General features: G+C 48.4%; 1 protein-coding gene across 1 annotated transcript; it reads left to right on the forward strand.

The window, feature by feature from the left end:
- The first annotated feature begins 5,871 nt into the window (after positions 1-5,871).
- Positions 5,872-10,310, forward strand: kiaa0040 (KIAA0040 ortholog). Its single transcript, XM_085982117.1, has 2 exons — positions 5,872-6,305; positions 8,258-10,310. Exon 2 carries the CDS (start codon positions 8,943-8,945, stop codon positions 9,231-9,233), a length of 291 nt encoding a protein of 96 aa, XP_085838243.1. The 5' UTR covers positions 5,872-6,305; positions 8,258-8,942; the 3' UTR covers positions 9,234-10,310.
- Positions 10,311-14,130: the final 3,820 nt, after the last annotated feature.

The raw sequence follows: 14,130 nt of genomic DNA on the forward strand, positions 1-14,130 counted from the left end.
GCAGGGGTCCAGGTCAGTGATTGTATAGTCCACCACACTAGACCCAAGAGTTGAGGAGTATGTGAGTCTCCCTAGGGAGTCCCCTCTGAACCTACCATTAACTATGTACAGGCCTAAGGCTCGGCAGAGTTGCACTACCTCCCTACCGCTTTTATTTATTTCACGATCAAGGTTGTTCCGATTTGCGATGGCTGGTGTGACATCTAAAGGGGTCTGGCCAAACACATGGTTGTTTCCCTGTGGGTCTATGAAGTCAGGTTCACAACCGGTCCTTGCATTTAGGTCCCCACATATTATCACCTTTCCTTGGGCCTGGAAATGGCTGATTTCCATGTGGAGAGTATCAAATAACTCCTCTTCGAAATATGGCGAATCTATTGGAGGTATGTAGATCGCACATAAGTAAACATCTTTTTTTGCTATTCCTATATTTTTATCTAGTTTTAGCCATACGTGTGATTTCCCCTGTTTTACCGGTGAGATGTGTTTGTCCAGTTCTCCCTTATACCACACCAATATTCCCCCGGAGGTTCTGCCCTTGCGTGTTTTAGTGTTCTTTACTGAGGGCACAATGATTTCATGGTACATTGGAGGACAGTGGGTCGGCATGTCCTTTTGGCACCATGTTTCTGTTAACACAATTATATCAATGTCTTTTATAGCTTTTAGGAATTCAGGGTCTGTACTCTTCATCCCAAAAGTTGAGGAGCGGAGGCCCTGGATATTCCAGCAGCTTATGTGGAAAGAACGCATTTATATAGTTCAATAAAACGAAATAAAATGGACCTATTTTGTGGGATGAGTGTGGAAACACTATTTTCTATAATGCTAAGTGATGATTTAGTATAAATTTCATGAGGCATGCACATATATCTATCTAATAATAGTAATAATACTGATAAGATAACAATAATGATAATGATAAATAACAATATTAATAATTTCTCCGGCTTTCTATCAGGCTGTTCAGCATCGTCATGATCTTTCTCAGTTCTTGGTCTACAGTCTGTGGTCTAGAAGGGGGTCTTGGGTCAGGTATAAAAGCACGGTTCTGTTGTCGGTTTTGTAAAGGGGGGTGGGGGACATTGGTGGTCCTGTTTGGGCTCCCAATGGTAGAGGGGGTGGGAGGGCTGCGTCTTTTGGCAGTGTTTATGAGGTTTCTTGCGAAGACCCACATCCGCTGTTTGAGTAGATGTATTTCGTCATAGAGGTCCCTTGTGTTGATGTTTGGATGATGGGCCAGGGAGACGTTGGGGAGGACAGAACATCTCGTGTCGATCTCCCTGTTGGTGTTGTGGATTATATAGGCTGGGGTGTCCTTTCTGGGCAGTAGTGTGGAGATCACGATCCGCGCCTCGGGGAATTCCCTGCTGGCCTTTTCTGCCATCCTGCTCACCGCCCAAGCCGTGCCTTCCTGTAGGGTGCGTAGGTCGTTCGTGCCTGTGTGGATCACAATCCATTTGGGGCTTCCAAGGGATTCTTTGTTCAGGATCTTCATTGCTTGGCCTGTGTTGCTGCACCATTTTTTCAGGACTTGATGGTCTGGGAACAGCCTCTGGGGGTCCAGAAACTTTCCGTTGGAGTCGGTCAGCAGGACCGCCTGAGGGGCTGGTTTTTCAGACTCTCTCTCTCTCTGCTCTTTCTCTCTCTCTCCTCTTTCTCTCTCTCTGCTCTTTCTCTCTCTCTGCTCTTTCTCCCTCTCTCTGCTCTTTCTCTCTCTGCTCTTTCTCTCTCTTGCTCTGCTCTATCAAATTCAAATTCAAATGCTTTATTGGCATGAAAGTTTACAGGGAACTATATTGCCAAAGCTTACATAACAAAAAAGTACAGGTTTCCAACATTCTGTAGGTGTCAAACAATTTTGACCTTCGTTGGGTACAGACAGTATTAATTTAAACAGTCGTTGACCCTCGTTGGGTACATTCAGTATTAATTTAAACAGTCGTTGGGTACATTCGGTATTGATTTAAACATTTTTAGAGTATATATGCTATGGGTGTGCTCGTTAGTCACTCACTGTTCCTCAGGCTGTGACATGTTGTTACATATTGGGCACCAAGATATGGTCAGTCTCCTTCCCCCAGGACTATTCTTAATTTTGACAGGTCATCCAATTCTTTGAAATCTGGGGTTGTAAGGCTGAGCTTGTCAAAATATATGTTTCTTGTTTTGTTGAATTTTTCGCATTTTAGGAGGAAGTGCACCTCTGTCTCAACCTCGCCGGCCAGACAGTGATCACATATTCTATTTTCTTTAGGTTGCCAGGATTTCTTGTATCTTCCTTTTTCAATTGCCAGTTGGTGGTCGCTTAGTCTGTATCTGGTGAGGGTCTGTCTCTGTTTTGTGTCTCTGATGGTCGAGAGATAGTCTGCCAGTTTATATTCTCTTTTTAGGGCCCGGTAGCATTCTAATCTGCTTTGGCTTCTGGTTATTTTGTTCCAATGTTCCAGGTAGGTTTCTTTGCATTGTTTAATGATTTGGTTCACTCGGATTGGTGTTTCTCTTTCTCTCTCTCTCTCTGCTCTCTCTCTTTCTGCTCTTTCTCTCCTTCTCCGCTCTTTCTCCCCTCTCTGCTCTTTCTCTCCCTCTCTGCTCAATAATTCCCTGTGCTCTTTCTCTCTCTCTTCTTTTTCTCTCCCTCTCTGCTCTTTCTCCCTCTCTCGTCTCTTTCTCCCTCTGTCTGCTCTTTCTCTCCCTCTCTGCTCTTTCTCCCTCTCTCTGCTCTTTCTCTCCCTCTCTACTGTTTCTCTCTATTCTTTTTCTCCCTCTCTCTCCTCTCTCTGCTCTTTCTCTCCCTCTCTGCTTTCTCTCCCTCTCTGCTCTTTCTCTCCCTCTCACTTGCTCTGCTCTTTCTCTCTCTCTGTGCTCTTTCTCTCCCTCTCTGCTCTTACTATCCATCTCTGATCGTCCTCTCTCTCTCTGATCCTTCTCTCTCTCTGCTCTTTCTCCCTCTCACTGCTCTCTCTCTCTGCTCTTTCTCTCTGCTCTTTCTCCCTCTCACTCACTCTCTCTCTGCTCTTTCTCTCCCTCTCTGCTACTTCTCTCTCTCTCTGCTCTCTCTCTCTCTCTGCTCTGTTTCACTCTCTGCTCTTTCTCTCTCTGCTCTTTCTCTCTCTCTGCTCTTTCTCTCTCTCTGCTCTTTCTCTCTCTCTCTGCTCTTTCTCTCTCGCTGCTCTTTCTCCCTCTCTCTGCTCTTTCTCTCTCTCTCCTCTTTCTCTCTCTCTGCTCCTTCTCTCTCTCTGCTCTTTCTCCCTCTCTCTGCTCTTTCTCTCTCTGCTCTTTCTCTCTCTCGCTCTGCTCTATCAAATTCAAATTCAAATTCAAATGCTTTATTGGCATGAAAGTTTACAGGGAACTATATTGCCAAAGCTTACATAACAAAAAAGTACAGGTTTCCAACATTCTGTAGGTGTCAAACAATTTTGACCTTCGTTGGGTACAGACAGTATTAATTTAAACAGTCGTTGACCCTCGTTGGGTACATTCAGTATTAATTTAAACAGTCGTTGGGTACATTCGGTATTGATTTAAACATTTTTAGAGTATATATGCTATGGGTGTGCTCGTTAGTCACTCACTGTTCCTCAGGCTGTGACATGTTGTTACATATTGGGCACCAAGATATGGTCTGTCTCCTTCCCCCAGGACTATTCTTAATTTTGACAGGTCATCCAATTCTTTGAAATCTGGGGTTGTAAGGCTGAGCTTGTCAAAATATATGTTTCTTGTTTTGTTGAATTTTTCGCATTTTAGGAGGAAGTGCACCTCTGTCTCAACCTCGCCGGCCAGACAGTGATCACATATTCTATTTTCTTTAGGTTGCCAGGATTTCTTGTATCTTCCTTTTTCAATTGCCAGTTGGTGGTCGCTTAGTCTGTATCTGGTGAGGGTCTGTCTCTGTTTTGTGTCTCTGATGGTCGAGAGATAGTCTGCCAGTTTATATTCTCTTTTTAGGGCCCGGTAGCATTCTAATCTGCTTTGGCTTTTGGTTATTTTGTTCCAATGTTCCAGGTAGGTTTCTTTGCATTGTTTAAAGATTTGGTTCACTCGGATTGGTGTTTCTCTTTCTCTCTCTCTGCTCTCTCTCTTTCTGCTCTTTCTCTCCTTCTCCGCTCTTTCTCTCCCTCTCTGCTCAATAATTCCCTGTGCTCTTTCTCTCTCTCTCTTCTTTTTCTCTCCCTCTCTGCTCTTTCTCCCTCTCTCGTCTCTTTCTCCCTCTCTCTGCTCTTTCTCTCTCTCCCTCTATCTGTTTTTCTCTCCCTCTCTGCTCTTTCTCTCCCTCTCTGCCCTTTCTCTCCCTCACTGCCCTTTCTCTCTCTCACTACTCTTTCAGTCTCTCTCTCTACTCTTTCTCCCTCTCTCTCTCTGCTCCTTCTCTACCTCTCTGCAATTTTTTCTCTTTGCTCTTTCACTCTCTTTGCTCTTTCTCTCCCTCTCTACTCTTTCTCTCTCTGCTCTTTCTCTCCCTCTCTACACTTTCTCTCTGCTCTTTCTCACCCTCTCTGCTCTTTCTCTCCTCTCTCTCTATTCTTTCTCTCCCTCTCTGCTCTTTCTCTCCCTCTCTGCTCTCTCTTTCTGCTTTCTCCCTCTCACTCTGCTCTTTCCCTCTCTCTCTGTCGCTCTTTCTCCCGCTCTCTCTGTCACTCTTTCTCTCTCTCTCTGCTCTTTCTCCCTCTCTCTGCTCTTTCCCTCTCTCTCTGTCACTCTTTCTCGCCCTCTCTGCTCTTTCTCCCTCTCTCTGCTCTTTCTCGCCCTCTCTGCTTTTTCTCGCCCTCTCTGCTCTTTCACGCCCTCTCTGCTCTTTCTCTCTCTCTCCTCTTTCTCTTCTCTCTCTGCTTTCTCTATTCTCTCTGCTTTCTCCCTCTCATTGCGCTTTCTCTCTCTGCTCTTTCTCTCTCTGCTCTTTATCTCCCTCTCTCTGCTCTTCCTCTCCCTCTCTCTGCTCTTTCCCTCTCTCTCTCCTCTTTCACCCTCTCTCTGCTCTTTCTCCCTCTCTCTGCTCTTTCTCTCCCTCTCTGCACTTTCTCTCTGCTTCTCGTTCTCTCTCTTTCTCTTTCACTCTTTCTACTCTTTCTCTCTCTCTCTGCTTTCTCTCCCTCTCTGCCCTTTGACTCTCTCTCTCTCTGCCCTTTCTCTCTTCTCTCTCTCCCTCTCTTCATTTCTCTCTCTCTCTCTGCCTTTTCTCTCTCTCTGCTCTTTCTCTCTCTGCTCTTTCTCGCTTCCTCTCTGCTCTTTCTCTCTTCCTCTCTGCTCTTTCTCACCCCCGCTCTGTTCTTTCTCTCTCTGCTCTTTCCCTCTCTCTCTCTCTCTGCTTTCTTTCCCTCTCTGCTCTTTCTCTCCCTCTCTGCTCTTTCTCTCCCTCTCTGCTCTTTCACTCTCTCTCTCTGCTCTTTCCCTAATTCTCTGCTCTTTCTCTCCTTCTCTGCTCATTCCCTCTCTATCTGCTGTTCCTGTCTCTCTGGTGTTTCTTTCTCTCACTTGCTTTCTCCTCATCTCTTTTTTCTGATCTGCAGCCAGCTTCAACACTGGAACTCCACATATCCATCCCCGCCACCTTCCCTCAGTTGCACCTCAACCTCAAACAGGCTGTGAAAGAGGCCGCTCATTCAACTCGCCTGGCTGACTGGCCATAGATTGAACGAGCCTATGATACTTAATCGGAACCTTTTATTCACACACAGAGACTTAGCCCTCTCCCACGAGGAGATGAATTCCATAACACTCCAGTCATTTCAGCAGCACTGCCATTCTGGATCATGTTAAAAATACTGAATGTCTCTTGAGAGTGCTTTGTGAACTCGGGTCAGGCCTCTTAGAATCTAAAGTTAGTACAGGCCAGCTAAATATAGCCCATAATAGTCAGAGATTGCAACCAGAGTGTGAGCTGCTTTCTCAGCGTGGCGGGGGATAAATAAAGTTTTTTTTCTCTGAACAGGCCTCAGCTCTGTGTGTAATCGGCGAGATAAACAGGAAGTTTTAGTCAGTATGTGAGCTTTGACGTCAGATGTGAAAGCATCAAAGTTACTGACCACAGACTGCCAGAGTGGGGAGCACGGAGTGAGCTCAGACACACGCAATGAGAGAGAGAGCTGTCAGCACCTCTTCCACAGCCACTGCTCAGTGAAATTACCTGCGAGGCTGGAGCTGACCATCTGAGAGGTGTGAGGACAGATCAAGCAGCAAGTCAGAGCTTTGAAAAGTGTCGTCGGGTTGCCACAGAAGCTGGAGCGGTGAGGAGAGTCTCAGTAAAGCAGCAAAGAGTTGCGGCTGAGTATTGCAGCAAGTTCAGGCTGTGGCCTGCCCAGGTGGGTCCAGGCCTGTTCGGGTGAGGGTGGGGTGACAGAACAAGGATTCTATATCACAGTCTCTCAGGTTTAACTCAATCAAGGACACATTGCTTTATCTTAAAGGCACAGAAGCATTTGCTTAACATTTTATCTCTTACTTGTCACTGTGTGTATTAAATACAGTTTAAATGATTCACTCTCATCTGGTGCTGTGCAGCATGTCTGCTCCTGTACGTGTGTAGCACACATTGGGTAAAAGGGAACGATTCACTCCCGTCTGGGACTGTACGGCGCGTGTATGCCTCAGTGTCAGCTCCTGTACGTGTACAGCACACATCGGGTAAAAGGGAACGATTCACTCCCGTCTGGGACTGTACGGCTCGTGTATGCCTCAGTGTCAGCTCCTGTACGTGTACAGCACACATCGGGTAAAAGGGAACTATTCACTCCTGTCTGGTACTGTTTGGCCCATGTATGTCTCAGCGTCTGCTCCTGTACATGTACAGCACATAGTGGGTAAAAGGGAACGATTCACTCCTGTCTGGTACTGTACAGCCCGTGTGTGTCTCAGTGCCAGCTCCTGTACATGTACAGCACATAGTGGGTAAAAGGGAACGATTCACTCCCTTCTGGTACAGTACAGTCCGTGTGTGTCTCAGTGTCAGCTCCTGAACATGTGCAGTTTACAGCGGTTAAAAGGGAATGATTCACTCCCTTCTGGTACTGTTTGTGTCTCAGTGTTAGTGAGAAGGTGGGTAGGTGGGATTGAGGGATATGGGGAGAAGGTGGGTAGGTGGGGTTGAGGGATATGGGGAGAAGGTGGGGTAGGGGGATATGGGGAGAAGGTGGGGTAGGGGAATATGGGGAGAGGGTGGGTAGGTGGGGTAGGGGGATATGGGGAGAAGGTGGGGTAGGGGAATATGGGGAGAGGGTGGGTAGGTGGGGTAGGGGGATATGGGGAGAAGGTGGGTAGGTGGGGTTGAGGGATATGGGGAGAAATGGGTAGGTGGGGTAGGGGGATATGGGGAGAAGGTGGGGTAGGGGGATATGGGGAGTAGGTGGGGTAGGGGGATATGGGGAGTAGGTGGGGTAGGGGGATATGGGGAGAAGGTGGGGTAGGGGGATATGGGGAGTAGGTGGGGTAGGGGATATGGGGAGAAGGTGGGTAGGTGGGGTCAGGGGATATGGGGAGACGGTGGTTAGGTAGGGTTGAGGGATATGGGAAGAAGGTGGGTAGGTGGTGTAGGGGGATAGGGGAGAAGATGGGCAGGTGGGGTAGGGGATATGGGGAGAAGGTGGGTAGGTGGGGTAGGGGGATATGGGGAGAGGGTGGGGTAGGACGATATGGGGGGAGGGTGGGTAGGTGGGGTAGGGGGATATGGGGAGAGGGTGGGTTGGTGGGGTAGGGGGATATGGGGAGAGGGTGAGGTAGGGGGATATGGGGAGAGGGTGGGGTAGGGGGATATGGGGAGAAGGTGGGCAGGTGGGGTAGTGGGATATGGGGAGAAGGTGGGCAGGTGGGGTAGGGGGACATGGTGAGAAGGTGGGTAGGGGGACATGGTGAGAAGGTGGGTAGGGGGACATGGTGAAAAGGTGGCTAGGTGGGGTAGGGGGATATGGAGAGAAGGTGGGCAGGTGGGGTAGGGGATATGGGGAGAAGGTGAGGTAGGGGGATATGAGGAGAAGGTGGGCAGGTGTGGTGGGGGTTATGGTGAGAAGGTGGGCAGGTGGGGTAGGGGGATATGGAGAGTAGGTGGGCAGGTGGATATGGGGAGAAGGTGGGTAGGTGGGGTTGAGGGATATGGTGAGAAGATGGGTAGGTGGGGTAGGGGGATATGGAGAGGAGGTGGGATTGTTCAGATGGTGGTGAGCCGGGGTTTTTCAGGAGTGAGCATCCACACTATCAGTGTCAGTTAACTTTGAACTGTTTACTTTTGGTCTCTTACTGATTTTCTGCTTCCTTCCTGCAGGAGCCCTGTGGGACAGGGCATGAGGTGAAGCACAGAGACTTTACTCCGCCAGCGGAAGCACCTGAGGATCTCCGTGCAGCCCATGCTGAATCGAATAGTCTGCGTCTGGCCCCTCCTGAGCAGGAAGTGGAACCTGTGTGTGAGAGTGTGAGCGCTGACCCAGCCTGTGCCCTGTGTGTGAGAGTGTGTGAGCGCTGACCCAGCCTGTGCCCTGTGTGTGAGAGTGCGAGCGCTGACCCAGCCTGTGCCCTGTGTGTGAGAAAGTGTGAGCGCTGACCCAGCCTGTGCCCTGTGTGTGAGAGAGTGAGCGCTGACCCAGCCTGTGCCCTGTGTGAGTGCTGACACAGCCTGTGCCGTGTGTGAGAAAGTGTGAGCGCTGACCCAGCCTATGCCCTGTGTGTGAGAGTGCGAGCGCTGACCCAGCCTGTGCCCTGTGTGTGAGAGCGCTGACCCAGCCTGTGCCCTGTGTGTGAGAGAGTGCGAGCGCTGACCCAGCCTGTGCCCTGTGTGTGAGAGTGCGAGCGCTGACCCAGCCTGTGCCCTGTGTGTGAGAGCGCTGACCCAGCCTGTGCCCTGTGTGTGTGGGAGTGCGAGCGCTGACACAGCCTGTGCCGTGTGTGTGAGAGTGTGAGCGCTGACCTAGCCTGTGCCCTTTGCCGTGGGCCAGAGCAGGCACAGTGTGACAATGCTGGAGCATGTGTACTCATTTGTTAAGTCGATGTGGGACTTGATCGTGACCAAGCACTCCGAGGGGGTGTTTAACTCCCTCTGCCTGGCCGTCCTGTTGATTCTGCCCCTGGTGCTGCTGATTATCACTGTGTGCCTCTGCTGCCAGGGGTGTTGCTGTGGTCAGGGCTTCATCTGCAAGTGCTGCTGTCGGCGGAAAGAGACAACTAAGAAGAAAAAATTGGACGACCTTTGGATTCCAAGCCAGCCACAGCCCATCATGTTGGAGAGTCTCTCAGTACCAGTGTAGCACTGCGTCACAGGACTCCATGTCACCTGGCAGTCCATGGCCCCTCTGCCCCATTGGAAAACAGGACTTCAGATCAAGTGTGGAGTTTGGCTGGACTGCAGGCTCTGGAGTGACCACCTCACACCTTGGCTGCTGACACCTTGGAGACATTTACAAGTTATCTACTTCACTGCGCTGTTTGTTCTGGGATGAAGTTAGTCAGAGGGTTTCAGATATTGCGCCTCTCACCCTCGCACTGGTAATTACGTCACAGTGGCAGAGTGAGTCGCTTCACAGGAGGAGCCAGACCCTGCTCACCACCTCAACCGCTCTGGGTCCCAGCTCAGTCACAATCTTAACCTCTCTACTCTCCCTTTCTGAACACACCCTTTGCTTAAAATCTAGATTCTGTGGTTTTGTCCTCCTTTATGACTTAAAAGTATCAGTTTCTGCATCAAAGCACGGTGTTTACAATTATACATGTACGTCTGTTACAGTATGACTGCAGTGTGGCTGCAGTGTTTGTAGTTTGTGCAGTGTGACTGTTGTATAAAGTGTGCCTGTAGTATTTTTTAGACGAATGACACGGAACTAACACTTGGACTCCGTGCTTTAGGGTTTTAGACTGACGATACAGTTTTCTCTTTACATTTGCTTTATTTGAATGGTTAGATCCACAGTGCCCATCAAACAGGAGCCCATTGCCAGTCAGACTGGCCCATCTTGTTGACCTTAATGTGCAGTCAGTGCCAATACCGGGCGTGGGCCAGCGGGAGTGAGAGCAAGGTACGAGAGTCTCAGTAAAGCTTCCTGGGTGGTGAGTTTCCAGCTGAACTGTAAATCGCCCCCTCACCCACATACAATGTGCCTGCAGCTTAACAGTGGGTGCCAGTGGGAGTATGAAATGTATTGATATAAAGAGCAGTGTTATTGACGTATATAGATTTCTATGGAGTGTCTTCTATTTTCTTGAGATCGACATCGAATATCATGAAAAAGTAAATATTTTGCTAAATTGCAATTATTGAGTTGTAGATCAGCATGTGAAAAGCCATTTATACAGAAAAATTATATTTAATAAACTCCATTTGGATGAAACTTATGTCTCATGGGATGGTTACGCAACAATGTGTCACACATCAATCTGTCATACATCAACATGTCATACATATACAGGGCATGGGATCTCTCTATATACACGGTCCGGGGTCACGCTATATACAGGGTCCGGGGAGACGTTATATACAGGGTCCGGGTTCTCTCTATATACAAGGTCCGGGTGCTTCTATATACAGGGTCTGGGGTCTGTCTCTCTATATAGGGTCCAGGGTCTCTATATACAGGATCCGGGGTCTCTCTATATATACAGGGTCCGTGGTCTCTCCATATACAGTGTCCGGGGTCTCCCAATATACAGGGTCCCCGCTATATAAAGGCCCGTGGTCTCCCTATATAAAGACCCAGGGGGTCTCTATATACAGCGTCCGGGGTGCCTCTCTTTACAGGATCCGGGGTCTCTCTATATACAGGGTCCTGGGTCTCTTTATATAAAGGCCCGTGGTCTCTCTGTATACAGGGTCCGGGGTCTGTCTATAGGCAGTGTCCGGGGTCCCTCTATATACAGGGTCCGGGGTCTCTCTCAATACAGGGCCTGGGGTATCTCTATATACAGGGTCCAGGGACTCTCTCTATACAGGGTCCATGGTCTCCTTATATAGAGAGTCCGGGGTCTCTCTACATACAGGGCCTCGGGTCTCTCTATATACAGCGTCCGTGGTCTCTCTATATACAGGGCTCGGGGTCTCTCTATATACAGCGTCCAGGGTCTCTCTATATACAGAGTCCGGTGTCTCTCTATATACAGGGCCTCGGGTCGCTCAATAGACAGGGCCCGGTGTCTCTCTATATACATGGTCAGGGGTTCACTCTATACAGTGTCCGGGGTCTCTCTATATACAGGGCCTGGGCTCTCTCTATATACAGTTTCCAGGGTCCCTCTATATATTATATACACACGGTCAGGGATTTCTCTATATACAGTGTCTGGGGTCTATCTATATCCGAGGTCTCTCAATTTAAAGGCCCAGGATCTCTCTATATACAGCGTCCGTGGTCTCTCTATATAAAGGCCCAGGGTCTCGCTATATACAGTGTCCGGGGTCTCTCTATATACACGGTCAGGGGTTTCCCTATATACAGAGTCCAGGGTCTCTATATGTCAGGATCAGGGGTCTCTCTATATACAGTGTCCGGTGCCTCCCTATATACAGTGTCTGGCGTCTCTCTATATACACGGTCCGGGGACTCTCTCTATACAGGGCTCGGGGTCTTTCTATATACAGCGTCCGGTGTCTCTCTATATACAGGGCCTCGGGTCTCTCTATAGACAGGGCCCGGGGTCTCTCTATATACATGGTCAGTGGTTCACTCTATACAGTGTCCGGGTCTCTCTATATACAGGGCCTGGGCTCTCTCTATATACAGAGTCCGGTGTCTCTCCATAGACAGGGCCCGGGGTCTCTCTATATATAGGGTCCAAGGTCTGTCTATATACAGTGTCCGGGGTCTCTCTATATACAGGGTCCAGGGACTCTCTATATACAGTGCCCGGGGTCTCTCTATATAGAAGGTCTGGGGTCTCACTATATAAAGAGCCGTGGTCTCTCTGTATACAGGGTCAGGGGTCTCTCTATACAGTCAGTGGTCTCTCTATATAGAGGGTCCGGGGTGTCTCTATATACACGGTCAGGGGTCTCTCTATATACAGGGCTCGGGTTCTCTCCATATAGAGGGTCCGGGGTCTCTCTATATAGAGGGTCCAGGGTATCTCTATATAAAGACCCGTGGTCTCTCTATATACAGGGTCAGGGGTCTCTCTATATACAGTCAGTGGTCTCTCTCTATACAGGGTCTGGGTCTCTCTTAATAAGGACCCGTGGTCGCTCTATATAAAGACCCGTGGTCTCTCTATATACAGGGTCCGGGGTCTCTCTATATACACAGTCAGGGGTTTTTCTATATACATTGTCTGGGGTCTCTCTATTTATAGTTCCTGGGGTCTCTCTATATACACGGTCCGGAATCTCTCTTTATAAAGATCCAGGGTCTCTCTATATACAGGGTCCGGGGTCTCTCTATATACAGGGCCTGGGGTCTCTCTATATACATGGCCCGGTGTCTCTTTCTGTATAAAGGCCCAGTGTGTCTCATAATTAAGGGCCCGAGGTCTCTCTATATGCAGGGCCTGGGGTCTCTCTATATACAGGGACCACGGTCTCTCTATATTCAGGGACCACGGTCTCTCTATATACAGGGTCCAGTGTCTCTCTATATACAGGGCCTGGGGTCTCTCTATATACATGGCCCGGGGTCTCATATATATATACAGCGTCTGGGGTCTCTCTATATACACGGTCCGGGGTCTCTCTATATAAAGGCCCAGTGTCTCTCAATATACAGGGCCCAAGGTCTCTCTATATACAGGGCCCGGGGTCTCTCTATATACAGGGACCACGGTCTCTCTATATATAGGGTCCAGTGTCTCTCTATATACAGGGTCCAGTGTCTCTCTATATACAGGGCCTGGGGTCTCTCTCTATACAGGGTCCAAGGTAACTATAGTAATCTGGGATATTATGATTAAGGTTATCCACCAGGTGGTGCTGCTGAGAGTTAAGGTCAGCGGAGGTGGAATGGGAGGATGCAGGCCTGTATGTTTGTTACGCAGTTGTTTAATAAAGTACACGGACTAATTCTAATATCTCGCCTCTTCGAGTTCCTTGTTTCACTACATGGATTTATCACATTTGGCGACGAGGTAAAAGGACACTGACTAAAGAAGAGAAGTCTGCCGGGACTTTTAAAAAAACAAACTCACGAGCTAAAGTTAGCTACCAATTGGACAAGAGGATGGCTGCCATGGTAGGAACGGTCTCCGCTTTTGATATTCAAGCACAAACCTTGGAGGAATACTGTGAAGTGTTGGGTTATTTCTTCGAAGCAAATAAAATAAACGATGCCGGAAAAAGGAAAGCCATTCTGCTTAGTTCAGTGGGAAGCCAAACCTACAGTTTGATGAAGAATCTGCTCAGTCCTGAAAAGCCTGGAGACAAATCAATTGTTGAATTAGTGGCCTTGCTAAAAGAACATTTCAATCCTAAACCTAGTGAGATTGTACAGCGGTTCAAGTTTAATTCAAGGAACAGAAAAGAGGAAGAGAGTGTAATGGACTATGTAGCGGTGTTGCGTAAATTAGCACAAGGTTGCAATTATGGGAACAACCTGAAGGAAATGCTGAGAGATAGGCTAGTTTGCGGAATAATGGACGACCGAATGCAGCGTAGATTATTATCCGAGACTGGGCTTACTTATGAAAAAGCATTGGAACTTGCTCAAGCCATAGAGACAGCGAACTGAGATGTAAAAGAAATACAGGGTTCAGACAGGGCTAATGCTAAGCAAGTTGCAGGTCAGGTTCTTGTGCACAAGTTAAACATGCGTCAGAAACCACAACGTGAGCATGTGAAGGCATGTTATAGATGCAAGGGCGATCACCTGGCGAGTGAATGCCGGTTTCTGGAGGAAAAGTGCCACAAGTGTGGGAAACAAGGACACATAAAACGAGCATGCAGGGCAAAATCACCTGTGGAGGAATCCAAACCAAAAGGGGGAGGAAAGCAAAACCAAGGAAGAGAAGTGAAAAAACATGGAGCACACCACATCAGCGGGGAAGCTGAGGAAGAAGAGGACATGTTCATAATGTATAGCATGTTAGAGAACATTCCAAAAGTGGCTCCTATCACATTGCAACTGACAGTAAATGACTCTAAGGTGAACTTTGAAGTTGATACAGGGTGCGGTGTAACCGTAATGAACAGGGCAGAGTACGCAAAATTGGGGAACCGTGCAAAAGTTCCAG

Source organism: Somniosus microcephalus, chromosome 3 (genome assembly GCF_052327205.1).
Source record: "Somniosus microcephalus isolate GS21.2 chromosome 3, FLI_Smic_1.0, whole genome shotgun sequence".
Classification (NCBI taxonomy): Eukaryota; Metazoa; Chordata; class Chondrichthyes; order Squaliformes; family Somniosidae; genus Somniosus; species Somniosus microcephalus.

What these genes read in the sequence shown, in the direction of transcription:
- kiaa0040 (XM_085982117.1), top strand. Translation starts at nt 8,943, where the DNA reads ATGCTGGAGCATGTGTACTCATTTGTTAAGTCGATGTGGGACTTGATC.